General features: G+C 55.0%; 1 protein-coding gene across 4 annotated transcripts in view; it reads left to right on the top strand.

Moving 5' to 3' along the window:
• Nucleotides 1-13669, top strand: part of RGS3 (regulator of G protein signaling 3) — a 95206-nt gene that overhangs the window by 19851 nt on the left and 61686 nt on the right. The window contains exons 9-17 of one of the 4 annotated variants that reach the window (XM_063353167.1): nt 115-165; nt 2442-2500; nt 3187-3281; nt 4177-4245; nt 5058-5118; nt 7067-7157; nt 7815-7882; nt 12023-12104; nt 13330-13435. In XM_063353167.1, coding sequence (XP_063209237.1) covers nt 115-165; nt 2442-2500; nt 3187-3281; nt 4177-4245; nt 5058-5118; nt 7067-7157; nt 7815-7882; nt 12023-12104; nt 13330-13435 — 682 coding nt within the window. Of the gene's footprint in view, nt 1-114; nt 166-2441; nt 2501-3186; nt 3282-3528; nt 3681-4176; nt 4246-5057; nt 5119-5158; nt 5170-7066; nt 7158-7814; nt 7883-9496; nt 9670-12022; nt 12105-13329; nt 13436-13669 lie in introns of those variants that run through there. The other 3 variants (XM_063353168.1, XM_063353169.1, XM_063353170.1) reach the window with 3 other exon arrangements.

Genomic DNA, 13669 nt, shown 5'->3' with positions numbered 1-13669 from the left:
CCAGTGGTGGGGAAGCAGGATGGGTCTGGCCCTGTGCAGACCTTGGAGCACAGGGTCCCGGGGGCGGCGTGCGAGCTCTGCCTTCTTCACTGTCCCTCCTCTCCTTTCCTCTAGGCCAGCTGAAGCTGTCCATCGAGGTGCAGGGCCGGATCCTGGTGCTGCATGGTGAGTATCTCCCTGGGGTGTGTGGCGAGGTGGCCCCAGAGCCCTGGTGGGCTAGTGATGGGGACAGGACTTCCATACCCTTTCTTCAAGCTCTTTGGAGCTTTGCGGCATGACTGGGGGCTCTTTGATTTAGAGGCCAAACCAAAATTTCTGGAGACCTTAATTGCTAGGTGACCACAGTGTGTTTTACATCCACCTGTATAATATTTTTTTCTTTAACTCCATGTGAAGAGAAAGAAGACAAATATAATTCAGAAAAAAAAATCTGAAATGCTTTGTCTCCACTGAAATGTCTTTTACGTTGGCCAAAACCATTTGCCGGGATTTCCAAATTCCAAATGCTGCATTTTCTTTAACACCAGCAACATTTCCTCAACAAAAGTATTTGACCTGGTCCAGATTGGGGTTGCTGTCCCTCAAGCCATGGTGTGTTCCACTGGGGACAAGAGATACTTTTCTTTCTCTGGACACTTGGGCTTGGCCACCACAGCTGGGTACCGGTGCAGGAGAGCGATGCAGCATCTGGGACACAGGCTCCGTCGCAGCCATGAGGCAGGTCGTTGGGAACTCTGTCACTGCAGCTTTAATGGCGTTCATTAGAAAGGGCAATGAGAGTGTCAGAACTAGCTCTTCTCTTTAGGAAAAGCCTGTCTGGAGGCACCTGAGGGGGCCCTTAGGTTTGCTCCTGCAGTGATGGATGTGTGTCCTGGTCTCCTGGCACAGAGCTTTTTCTATCAGGGCTTTTTCTTCAGAGCTTCATGATAAGTAAATGGTTAAAGAATTGAGGAAAAAGCCAAGAGCTTGAAATGGTCAGAGTAAAAATCCCCTCCCTGTGAACAGAGCAGGCTCGCTGTGCCCCGGATTTGGGCTTTGTAGGGTAAAAGGGAAAAGAAGGGCCCTGGGACTCTCAGTGCCCTTGGGGATGGCTGTGCTGTGTGGGGGGGAAGGCACCCCCATCCCAGAGACCTTCGTGGCAGGGCAGGAGGGGATGGAAAAGGCTTTCTCTTGAGCAATATGCCACCTTACAGCCCAGCCTCCCCCCACCTGGATGGAAAGAAATGGGGGCAGAGGATGGCCTGAGCCTGGAGAGGCCGTAGGGACCGGCCGAGCCATGCACAGCCCCTGTTCTCCCCTCGGCAGCCATGGGAGCTTGCTGCCCTTTTCTGGCTGCACAGGCAAGCTTTGTAAAGAAACAACTGCAGGAAAATTTTGGGTGTTCTGGGTTTTTTTTTTTTTTTTTTTCCTCTCCCTCCAAGCTGTGTGTGGTTATGAGGGTCAGGCACAGGCTTTACCCTAAATCCCTCCATCTGGAGCAGCCCTGGCATGAGCTGGATGCGAGTCACTGTCCCGTTGTGATGCTGTCCCCAAAAGAGGGTCTGGGAAGAGGGAAAGGGTCCAGCAAAGAGGCAAAGGAGGCTCAAGGTCTGGGACCTGACATCCCGCTGCACATGCCGGATGCTCAGGGTACTCGGTGTAGGCAGGAGGAGGCTGGGTGGCCTGGGGTGGTCCGTCTTGCTCTTTCATTCTCCACCCCAATGTCTTTAAACCCAAAGCAGGCCTGGCCAGAGGAGGAAGCTCTTGGTGCAGCCTGTCCTGGAGGAGCCCTGCAAACTGTTTTGTGAAGCACCAGAGGGTCTTGCAGAACGCTTTTCCCTTTGTGCATTGGGATTTCTGTGGGGCTCATCATATTTATTAGGAGCACGTATCTGTCTGTGACAAAGGCAAAGTCACTGCTGCCTCGCCGGGCGTGTTAGGAGGGAGCGTAGCCTGGTTCCGACAGCCCATCCTGGGCTATCCAGCCTCTGCTGCACATCTATTGCCTCCAGCCAGCCGGCTGGGAAACGCAGGGTTCCAGCTGTCAGCAGCAGTGCAACGCTGAGTCCCTGCTGGCGGGGCTGCCATCAGGATGCGGCCGTTGATATTTAACTTGATGATACATTTGTCTGCGGGGCAGGAAGCCCAGAGCTGTGTGAAGTCAGGCAAATAAAATGCAATTTGCCATCCGGATGCCGAACTGCATCTGCCGCCAACCTCACCCACAGACGCTTGTATTTATAGCACGGGTATATTAAAGAAAAAAAATACAATAACCCCCTTCACCTGTTTGTGGGTGCCCAGTGAGAGCAGGCTGCTGGGGAGGTGTGCGCAGCATCCTGGCGGGGTAGCAGATGGGTTCAGCCCCACAAGGAGGGAGCACCCCATGGAACAGGGCGCTGTGGCGTAGGAAGATGCCTTCGGTGCTGCTTTGGAGCTTGACCGATTCATTTCCTTTCCAGTCATGGAAGCAAAAGGTCTGATGGGAAAGGAGTGCCGGACATGCGACTCCTACGTGAAGGTGGGTTCTCCTGGGGCTCTGCTTGGGGAACTTGGTGCTTTCTTGGGGTTTTGGGGTTGGCTTCTCTAAGCATCCTCAGGGCTGCCTGTCCCTTCCCCTTCCTCCTCTGTCCTGCTCTGGCTGAGCACCCGTAGTGTGCAGGGAGGTGGCTGGTCTCTTGCCCAGTACCGGAGGGCTCACTGGTTTTGTTGGCATGGTGCTGCATGGAACCACAAAAGTGGAGGACGGGAGCCTGCTAAGGGCTGTGTCAACTCATTGCAAGAGCATCCCACTGGGTGCCCAAGGGCTGGTGGGGACAAGCGTTTGGCCAGCACAATATGGCTCAGGGCTCTCCTGGAGGTCGCTTTGGCAAGCTGCTCCCACCATGGTGTGTACAGTGAAGCATGTCCCCTACGAGGGGGCTGCAAGTCAGAGACCGACCAGCAACACTTACGTACATACCTTGTTTTTTCTGCTGTTTTCCTTCCCTCCCCTGCCCCAAGGAGTTTTGTAATACAATTACTTGACGCCCATACAGTAAAGTGATCTAAACCAGCCGTTAACACAGGCTCAGCTGGATCTTTGAGGCTTAGCCATCCATAAAAGTGGCTGTGCCGGTCTCCTGCCACCGCGGCGGCAGAGCTGGCAGCTGTGAGCCAGTGCTTGCTCTGAGAGTGCTAACACGCTGCTTGTTTTCCTCTGTAAAGATGTCGATCGTGCCAGATGCTGACTGGAAGTGCAGGCAAAAGACGAAGACTGTGCCAGACAGCAAAAATCCTGTCTTCCACGAGCACTTTCTTTTGTGAGTATGACAGGGCAGGGGTAGCTCTGACCCATCCGTCAGCGCCGTGTTCACACTGAGCAGTGGGGGACCCACATGGCTGCTGTCCTGGGGTGCCCTCTTGAAGCCAAAACCCCGTGTTTACTTTTGCATTATGATCTATAATAAACACGCATCATGCATGAGCAGGTCTGCTGCTGAGATGAGGAGTGACAGACATTATTCTGCTGTTTTTTATAGCTGAAATGCCTTGAACTTTTGGGCAGAGCTCTGCGGAGGCTCACAAAGCTGTCAGCACACAGCATGGCAGCGGCGCTCCCGCACGGTTGGACTTTCTTGCTGGGCAGGAGTTGGGCAAACATGCTCCATTTCCTAGACCTTACACCTGCAATAGTATGGGCAGCGGTGTGAATGAGGAAGGTAAAAGGATTTCCTATAGCTACAGCATGTCTCTGCATGGGAAAGGAGCTGTACGGCTCGTTGTGTTTCAGTAAAGCTTGTCATTGCCAGCTGAGTCTATCAGACCTCTCTCTGCTCATGCAGCATTTAATCTGGCACAGGATGGTTGTTTCAGAGCATGGACTGTGGCATATTCCTTGTGTTTACCCTTTGATGTTGGATGTGTGTCTTTCTGCAAAATTTTCTTCCCCTTACCCCACCGGAACGGCGTCCCCAGTCCCTGCCCAGGAGAGGTCACATCCCTTTGCGGCTCTCTGTCAGGAATGAGTGAATTAGCGCAACAGTGGCTCATCTGAGCAGGTTACCGTTTGGGGTGATGTTGCATTCTCTGTGCAGAGAATGGAGGAGAAGACCTGGCTCTGAGGAGGGCGAGGGGTCTCTGGCTGTGAGGGCAGCCCTTGCTGAGCGCTCCTGGGGAAGACTGGTGCTCACGAGCTGTCCTCTCTGCTTGTTACAGCCCAGTGCAAGAGGAGGATGAGCAGAAACGTCTCCTGGTCACAGTCTGGAACCGAGAGAGAAATTCCAGGTAAGGGGCTGCCAGCCTGCCGTACGATCTCTTTCAAACGGGGCTGGTGTGGCAGCGGACCTGCCATCTGCTCTGGCCGCCCCATGTGAGCTCTACCAGCGCCGCGGGGCTCGAGGGCTGGCCCTGACGTCAGGGCTGGTCGGTGAGGTGGGGGGAGCTGAGCAGCAGCGCTGGGACTGGGACCTGCTGGTGGGGCCATTCTCATGGGCAGCCCGTGCTGGTGAGCACCAGGCTGCGTGCAGGCTGGTCGGGAGGAAATCCTGCCCTTGCCGCTCTCCGTCGGCATTGCTGCTGCTTGGCAGCCATCAGCTGGACCAGTGTTTAAAAATCCTGCAGCTGCTCACTCCTGCGCTGCTAGCTAAAGCCAAGTGGGGCTGAATCCTGGTGCTGGGCTTGGGGACCTTCCCTGCCTCTGGGGACAATGCAGGGTGGAGGAACGAAGGTCCCTTCCAACCCCTACCATTCTGTGATTCCGTGAAAGCCCATCAGCGAAGGGGTCTGGCGCCTCGCAGGCTGTGCTGCCTGCTCAGGCAAGTGGGATCTGCCTCCTCGGGCAAGCTCCTGCCGGTATCAGGTAGGCTGGAGGTGACCAGGATGCTTCAGCCCAGCTCCTCCTTGCCCCTGCTGCAGCCGAACTGCGTGGTGACACCACGCTTGCCCAAAGCATGGAGAGGGAGGCACAGCCTGGGTGCTGCCTGGCTCCCAGCGTGGGCAGGGATGTTTGCGGGGTCCCCACAAAGGGGTGCACGGGGGGAGCTGGTCCCCGGGAGTTTTCAACAAGTGTGCGCTGATGGTCTCTGGCTCTCCTGCAGACAGAGTGAACTGATCGGCTGCATGAGCTTTGGTGTGAAGTCCCTCCTGACCCTGGACAAGGTACCTCCATGCTGGAGCGCAGCGCGTGGGATTGGGGCCTGGCTGTCTCAGGTCGGTGGGTGCAGATAATGCACCGTTAGGGCAGGAGCAGGCCGTCTCCACCGTGGGACAAAGATGCTCTGAAGGTCCCTAGGGAATTCCCTGGTCCTGCTCCCAATATGGACGGCCACTGTGGGACTGGTGTTGGTGTGACGGCTGGAGGCAGGGATGGGGAGGCCTAGAGGAGGGACCCTAAGGACAGGGGACCATCGCTCTGTTCTGCAGGGACGCAAAAAGAATAGCAGCAATTGGGAATGCAGAGAGGTGGCCCCAGTGAGTGCTGCCTGGGGGACAGGAGATGGGGCCAGCCTTGCTCAGCCTGCCGGCATGTCACAACGGACATGTTGCTGCTGGTGGCTGAGTGGGTGCGATGGTGGGGACACGCTCCTCTGAGGAGGAGTCTGCCTGGTTCCCTGTCCTCAGCAGCAAGGTCTTCGCCAGCTGAGGTGGTGGTGGGGGCAGGGCAAATGCAGAGGTCTCGGGCAGTTCCTGGGGGCAGCGGTGCTGCCAGGCTGTCTCTGTGCCAGAATCCCTGTCCCCACTGCTGCGGATTTGGTCACAGTACTGCTGCCCCAGCCTGGCTGCTGCTTGGTAATACAGCTTTCACATCAGCTGGGATTGCCTTCCTAAAGCAGCCTGCAAGGCTGCTGCTGTGAATGACTCCTGCTGATCCACTAAAACATGGAAACATTTCATCCGAGCTGCCAGTGGTTAGGGGTTTCATCCCTGCGCGGCCCTGGTCTGGTGTCGGCACGTCAGAGTATCTCGGCATGCTGGGAGGGCTTCGTGAAAGTGTTAGTACATCACCTGAGGTGTGGAAATTTACGCCCTAGCAAGAGGTTGAAAAGGAGCTATTTGTGGCAGTGCCCTGAGAAGAGGGTAAGAGGTAGCTTGAGTGTGCCCTCCTCTGGAATTTGGACAAGTGAGATGCAGCTTTTCTTTATAATGGTGATGATAATTAGGCAGAGCAGCTCTAAACTGCAGCTCTTCCCAGGAGGAGCCTCTGCGCTGCTCATATTTGGCCTCCCCAAAGACGTCCCCTCCTTGTCAGATTTTGGCAGTGTGTTTCACAAGGTATCATTGCGTGCAGAGAGGGTGGAGTGTCCATGTGTGTAGCACCTACGCGCAGCACCCTACTCTGGCAGGGATGGGAGGAGGAAGCTGGTGGCATGTGGTCCTCCCGGGACCTCAGCTGGGGCTAAGATGAGCTGTCTCCTGGGTGCTGCGTGATGCTGCTGGATATTCCCCCTCTCCTCAGTTTCCTCATTGGGGATTTAAATCACTCATTTTTAAATGATCACCTTCCTCTGGTCTCTGGGACCATGGTTCCTACATCCCCATCTGACTCCTGGGCCTTGGTCCAGGATGGTCGATCCCTTTGGCTTCCACCAGCTGCCCAGGCAGCAATGGGAGACAGCGATGGCTCCCTGGAAGAGAGGCGAGGGATCGCCGAGTCCAGCTCTGTCCCCTTGGCTGCCCTGGCCACATGGGTGTGGGACAGGGGCAAAGGGAGCCCTGCTGAGGAGCACCCAGCACTGCTGGAGGTTTGGGCATCCTCCTCTGGGGATAAGGCTGGAGCCGTGTGCTCCCTGTGAGACTGCCGGCTGCTGCAAACACGATAAGGAGGGATTTACTGGAGACTGGCTGTTTTCTTGCACCCTGTCTCCCTCTAAAAACCTGGAAGCTCATTACTGCAGAGGTGCTTGGTCCCTTCTTGCAGGTGGATGGGATTTTAGCTGTTCCTGTGTATCCGAAGAGAAGGACTCAGGCTGTGCCTCTATGTGCAAGCATGTGTGGGCATGGGATGGCTCCTGCAATGGGACCCCTCTGGGGCTGTGGGCAACCAGTCTGAGTTAAATGGCGAGTGAGTACCTGCCCCTGCAGTGACAGCTTCTCTCCTCCCACCCAGGAGATCAGCGGCTGGTACTATCTCCTTGGGGAGGACCTGGGCAGGACCAAGCACCTGAAGGTGGCCATGCGGCGGCTGAAGCAGAGCAGAGGTGCGTCTCCCCGCTGGGATGTCCCAGGGACTGTTGCAGGGTTTGGAAGAGGAGTCAGTCTTGTGTCTGTCCCTGTGCTGGCATGGAGCAGCCCCCAGGCCCTTCACACCTCTGCCCTCATGAGCACTTCTCAGCCCTCTGATGCTCAGTGGGCACCAGGATCGCAAAATACCAGCGTGGGCGAGATCCTGGATGGCTTAGCAGGCTCTAGACGGGCACCAAACTCTCCCCTTCAACCCTTGTTCCTCCTTACCTGTGGCTGTCTGGGGCTCTGTGGGGACCCCAACATTGCAGCCGCATCTCTCCCTCTTGCTGGGCCTTTCATCGTGCTGATTCCTCCCTCTCAGACTTGGGACTGATCCCATGGCCGGACTCTGTTTGGCTGCTGGGGTCTGTGCAGGACAGCAGGGAGCTCTTCCTCCTGCCTTGGCCTTGCTGCCAGGGTGTGCGGAGGAGGACGGGCTGGCACAGAGCAGGGTGACGGCGGTGTCCCAGATGTGCAACCCCCTCCTGCCGTGCAGGGCTGCCCCAGCCTGGAGGAGATGTGCCTGTGGCATGTAAAGATCTTATATATAGCGTGTAGATGCAGCGAGGAGGGAGAGGGATTGTCAGGAGATGTGTGCTGTTGGGCTGAGATGGCCTTTCCCTTTTTTTTAGAGCCGACGCTGGGAAGTCAGGGTGCAGCGCAGGAAAGCCAGGATCCTGTGACCATGAAGCAGCTGAAGGTAGGTATGACGGGGCTATGACCCACAAGGGGTGCGAAGACGTGGGGCTAGCAGCAGAGCCTGCGTGGAGAGGTTACCAAACGAGCCAAGGGGCAGAGTATTAGCGAGGGCGATGCTGAGGTGGGAGCTGTGTCAGTCTCCCTGCCGACACCATGGCTTTTATAGGCAATTAGTTCGAGCACCAATTGTGGAGGTGGGTGATGTGGGCAGTAACCCTACACTCACTCCCCTTTGCCATACAGGGACCTCCTGTTTTTCTAATATATTGCCACGGAGACAAAGCACCAGCCATTGACTGGGAGCAATGGGGACTGGGAGTGATGGGGCCGGGGCTGGCGGGCTGCCTGCCACACAGCATCCCTCCCTGGCCGTCTCGGCGTCTCCATGGACGGGTGCGTCTGTTCCCCGCCTCCTGTCAGAGCCGTTTGCTCTGGGAAGGGAAAGGCCCATGGTGGAGCCTCGATGATTTATAGGAAAGGCAAGGATGGGAAATGGGAACACAAACACATGGCTTGCATCGGAAATTGGGCTCAGCCGGCCCCGTGATTTATCTGTGCCGAATTCCGCTTTGCTGCTTCCCTCAGCTGCATTTTCAGTTATTTGTTTTAAAGCATAGGATTGAGCAAGGCAAACAAAGCCAGCGCCCCTCTCCTCCCTTCCTCTCCGGCAGTCGCCACTGACTTGAAAGATGGTGGCTGGGAAGGAAGACCGATCCTCCTTCCAGCTCCAGCCTGGCGACGCGGCGGGTGGGACAATGCGGCCGGAGCGGCCCCGGGCAGTGCCTGTGACGGCCCCGCCATGGGAGTCCCGTGGGAGCACTGGGGCTCCTCACGCGCCCTCCTCAGCCTGCCCTGGCCCCGCCACCCCAGCTGCCCTGCAGGGGAACCCAGGGTTTGGGTTCCCTTGCGCCTTTCCTCTCTTCTCCATCCCCACGTAGGAGTGTGGAACGAGCTCTCTTCTCCATTGCAACGCCGTCTCCGAGGGGTTGTGCAGCAGCGCTGGCAGTCGGGGCTGCCCGGTGCAGACTCACCGAGCCCCACTCTGCGCCCTGCTGCTGGCTGGGCTAAGGGTTTCTCTTTGTCTTTAATTCCAAAATTACACCACGGGTGCAATTCATTTGACCTCTCTGCTTCCCGCTCCGTGACTCTCTGAGCACAAAGCATCGGGATGTGCGTATCCTCTGGGTCAGTGCTTTTAAAAACAAACTCTGCTTTTTTTTTTTCCTTTTTTTTTTTTTAAAAAAAAAAAATCTCTTACCCTTTATGAGTAAAACAAGTGCGAGCCGTCTTTTTAATGAAGTGAAGCTCGCACAGCCAGTGCCTGTGAAACACCCCTTAAACATCCTCAAAGTGTTTGTGAGAACATTGCAATAACAAAGTGCTCCGTGCGGCTGAAGAATGCTGCGGGAACAAAAGCCACATCAACAGAGCAGGGACTAGGGAATACTAAATAGTTGACAGGAATTTTAATATAAAACTCTCTCTCTTCCTTGTCAGTTAGGGTTCTCAGGAAGCCCTCTGGCTTATCGTAAAGCGGCATACAGCGCAGACAGGGGCTGGGGAGGTGAAAGGTGGCTTCCTGCCATTCTTCTCTGGAGCTGGGTTCCCATGGGCGGTCATGCCAGTTTGACTGTGGTTTGTTCCACACTCGTGTGATACGAGGAGATCGGGATTACGGCTGCTTCGGGGGACTGGATTTTCATGGGCTAACGGCGAGTTTAGGGTTTTCCAGCCATGAACCGCTTCAATGGACTCTGCAAGGTGTGCTCGGAGCGGAGATACAGGCAGGTCTGTATCTCCCACGGGGAAAAAAAACTTTGTGTGCCAGAGCGTGCGCGCGTGTGTGTGTGTTGCTGCAAGTCTCAGCCAGGTTTGGGAGTGTCTGTGGGCTTTCTTGCCACTTCTGGGCTATGTGTGTGCTGCTTGTAGGGTGTTGATTTGCTGTCGTTATCATTTGTAAGTGATAATATTGGGAATATAAGGAAAGCATCTTCAGATAGGTGTCTCTGGCTGATCTCTGCCTGTTGCTGCAGAGTGTAAGTGGGGATAAAGGGGGAGCATTTACTGTGTGACTTGAGGATAACATCCGACGGTGAAAGCGCTGAGTGGTGTCTTGATTTACCGCTCATTAGAGGAGAAGCAGGCAGCTAAGTCTCTGCCAGGCTGCTACTATCTCTTTTAAAAATTGTTTTAATGTGAATGTATTTGGGAATCAAGTGTTGCTTGAAGCTGGTTACAACCGCCAGCGACTTTCTTTATGAGAAGCAGATTGCTGTGATCTGTGAAAGCTGATGCAAGTTCTCTCGGACCTGCTCGGTGTGCGATGCCGGGCGCTGGTTTTGCTTGCGCTGGTCCCAGTCTCCTGCACTTTTGAACACAATTTTCCCTCCATGGTCTGGATTGGGGCTCCCCAGCTCCTGGTCAGCTGTTCTCTGTGCTCCTGTGCTCATCTTCCGTGTCGTGCTGAAGCTCTGGTGGGGGATCAGTGTATCCCGGGGACTGCACAAAGAACCAGCGTAACTAAAAATGCCCATTTCTTATCAGGGCTCATGCAGGAATGCTTCTCTGCTTTGTAGTAATGGCAACTGACTGTGATTTGTGTCTTAGACCTCGATTCTCTATTTTGACAATTTCTTCTGTGTTTTTTGACCAAGTTACGGGTACAGTGAGCCTCCAGGGTGCTGGAGTCTGTCACCACCTTGTCACCCACCTTCCAGCTTAGGTCAGATGCTCGTGTTTCTTAGTTCCCCACAGGGCAGCAAAGATGGATGTTCAGCTCCCTGTAATGGCCATGGTGGTGGGAGCTGGGGGAAGCGAACCATCAGCAGGGAGAAGCTGCTATGTAGTGGCACAGGGACAGTGTCTCCGCTGGCAGTGCAAAGCGGTCAGACCTCTTGGCACGGGGGAAGCTTTGGGCTGGGAAGCGACCATGGAGTCTCCATGGTGGGAGAGGTGCTGGGCTGGCTCCCGAGGTGCCAGTGGTAGCCCTTCCGCAGAACTTGGATCCCCTGTGCTTTGTATTTGAAACGTGAGGTTGGTTTGAAGGTGGAGAGCCACAAGCAGCCTCCTCCCCTGTTTGAAGATCCAACAGACTCCCGAGAGAAAAATACTCAGCGTGATGGGACGGGACCTACTTTTTGATCCTGGCAGGGAAAGACAGTTGCTCTTTTGAAGCCTGGTTTTGTGCTGAGCAATCGAGCAGGGACAAGGTGCAGAGAAAGGAAAGCTCACTGTGTTTGCCCTCCCGTGGTAAAGGAGCGAGGAGCCAGTTCCCCTCCTTGGCAGCTTCTGCTGAGTTCCTCCTCTTCTCTCTGAGTGTTTCTTCTCAAAATAACACAGGTCAGATGTTGGATTTTTTCTTTTCTCTTCTCTGTCAGTAAAACAAGGATCTTGACAAATGTCTTGGGGGATAATCAGGTATTTACAGGAACTGTCATGCTGAGCTGCTGCTGGAAGCCAACATCAAAAAATAAATATCATTTCATTAATAAGCTCATTGCTTCTTGAATCAGGAGGAGAAATGAGCCTAAATCAACACAGCATCCATCCTCTCCAAACTCAGCGAGGGAAATCATACTCACCCCAGCTAATGGGGTGATGCCCGCAGAGCTCAGAGCACAGGAGCCTTGCAGACAGGAGTGTGCCGACACTCGCGGCTTCCTCTGGAGCAGAGGAGAGCTGCTATTTCTGTAGTACCCAACTGGAAATGAAGCGTTTCAGTGACTTGCTTAGAGGAGACGTGTTAGAAATCAGTGCCAGAGAGAGACTGCCAGGTTTTCCTTTTTCATGGCTTATCAGGCCTTTCCTTACACTTGCAAGAGCCACCAGTGGAGACTGGTGCGTGCTCAATAAACAATCACATTGCGGCATTCCTCTCTGTTGATCCTCGGCTTGATTTTGCATTGCTTTTTAGCACCCTTTCCCCCCCGCTTTGGCTGCGGCAGGGGAGGGTCCCATTGTCCGTGGGGTTCACAGGGTGACAGTATTCACCGTGACAATTCCTTTGGGCTCTGCGACCGCTGCTAGAAATGCCGTGTGCCTGCCTTTCCGAAGGCTTGTGTGGGTGAGAGGGGGGATGCTCGCTGGTCACACGCAGTGGCTGCTTTCCCATCTAACAGGCGACTCCCGTGTCTCTCTTCAGATTACAATCCCTCGAGGAAGCGATGGGTTTGGCTTCACGATCTGCTGCGACTCCCCAGTCCGTGTGCAGGCAGTGGACTCCGGTAAGAGATCAGATCAGTTTTATCCCTCTTGATTTAAATGAATGACTCTGCTCCTTTTTTGCTTCCCAGAGCATATTGTGATTCAGAAGCTCCCATGCCGTGCAGGACTCTGGTTACCTCCAAGAAACTTCACTTAATGAATTCTCTGTTGCCTCTTAATGAGGTCAGAGGCCACTGGGTTAACGCGGTGTCACTATTTTGGCAGCGTGTTGCAGTAATTTTCAGAGATTTTGTTCCCTTCCCTCTCCAACCTGAGAGCTGTGCGGCTGCTTGGGAGTCCTATGGGAAGTCCTGGGGCGGGGGGCGGGGGGGAGTGTCACACAGGGCCACAGGAGCCCTTGGTTGCCTGAGTGTATCCTCTTGGTGTGGAGCTGCAGGATGGACTTGGTGTCTCTGTTGTACCCTGGTGCTCCCCGCTGCACACCAGGAGACATGGGAAGTTTGTGCAATAGTTCTGAGAGAGCATTTATGACATTGTCCCAGGTGCCATGTGTGTGCATAGGATCATGGAATTGTCTAGGTTGGAAGGAATCTTTTAAGATCATCGAGTCCAACCATTAATTTCACAGTGCCAAAACCACCACTAACCATGTCCCTCAGCACCACGTCTGCCCGGCTTTTAAATCCCTCCAGGGATGGCGACTCCACCACTGCCCTGGGCAGCCTGTTCCAACGCTTGACAACCCTTTCCGTGAAGAAATATTTCCTAATCTCCATCCTAAACCTCCCCTGGCATAACTTCAGGCCATTTCCTCTTGTCCCATGGCCTGTTCCTTGGGAGAAGAGACCGACCCCCCCTGGCTGCCCCCTCCTTTCAGGGAGCTGTAGAGAGCGAGAAGGTCTCCCCTCAGCCTCCTCTTCTCCAGGCTGAACCCCTCAGCCGCTCCTCACAAGGCTTGTGCTCCAGACCCCTCACCAGCTCCGTTGCCCTTCTCTGGACCCGCTCCAGCCCCTCAGTGTCTTTCTTGGAGTGAGGGGCCCAAAATTGAACACAGCACTTGAGGTGGGGCCTCACCAGTGCATGTTGGAAGGTGAAGCTCCAGGCTGGCTGGCCCTACGTCATTTTCAGGTGTAAATGTTAGAAGAAACAGATTGTGTTTAGAGGAGTGAGTGGTGCAAGCTATGAAGCGATCTGGGAGTCTCCCGGCCCCGGGGCTTCTCCTTCCCTTCATACTCTCAGCTCCCTGTCCGGCAGGTGACTGGCATTCATCTCTTCTCTCCGCAGGTGGCCCAGCAGAAAAGGCAGGTCTGCAGCAGCTTGACACGGTGCTGCAGCTGAACGAGCAGCCTGTGGAGCACTGGAAATGTGTAGAGCTGGCACACGAAATCCGGTGAGTGTTCACCCAAAGCATCAGTGCCGAGCTGTGGGAAGGGTGGTTTGAGGGAGCCTGGGGCAGGGCAGCAGGAGCTTTCAGTGGCTACGGGAAGGGGAAGGCTTTGAGGGATGCAGGAGACTGGGAAAAGATTGTTTGGAGTAGAAGAAGAGAGGACGCAGAGGCTGGGGAGGGCAGGCCAGGGGCGGAGGCATTAGAGGGAGGATGGACTGCAGGGCTCACGGCTGTCTG

Source organism: Chroicocephalus ridibundus, chromosome 15 (genome assembly GCF_963924245.1).
Source record: "Chroicocephalus ridibundus chromosome 15, bChrRid1.1, whole genome shotgun sequence".
NCBI lineage: Eukaryota > Metazoa > Chordata > Aves > Charadriiformes > Laridae > Chroicocephalus > Chroicocephalus ridibundus.
Note: the sequence above shows the minus strand (reverse complement) of the source record. Positions and strands in the feature narration are given on the sequence as shown.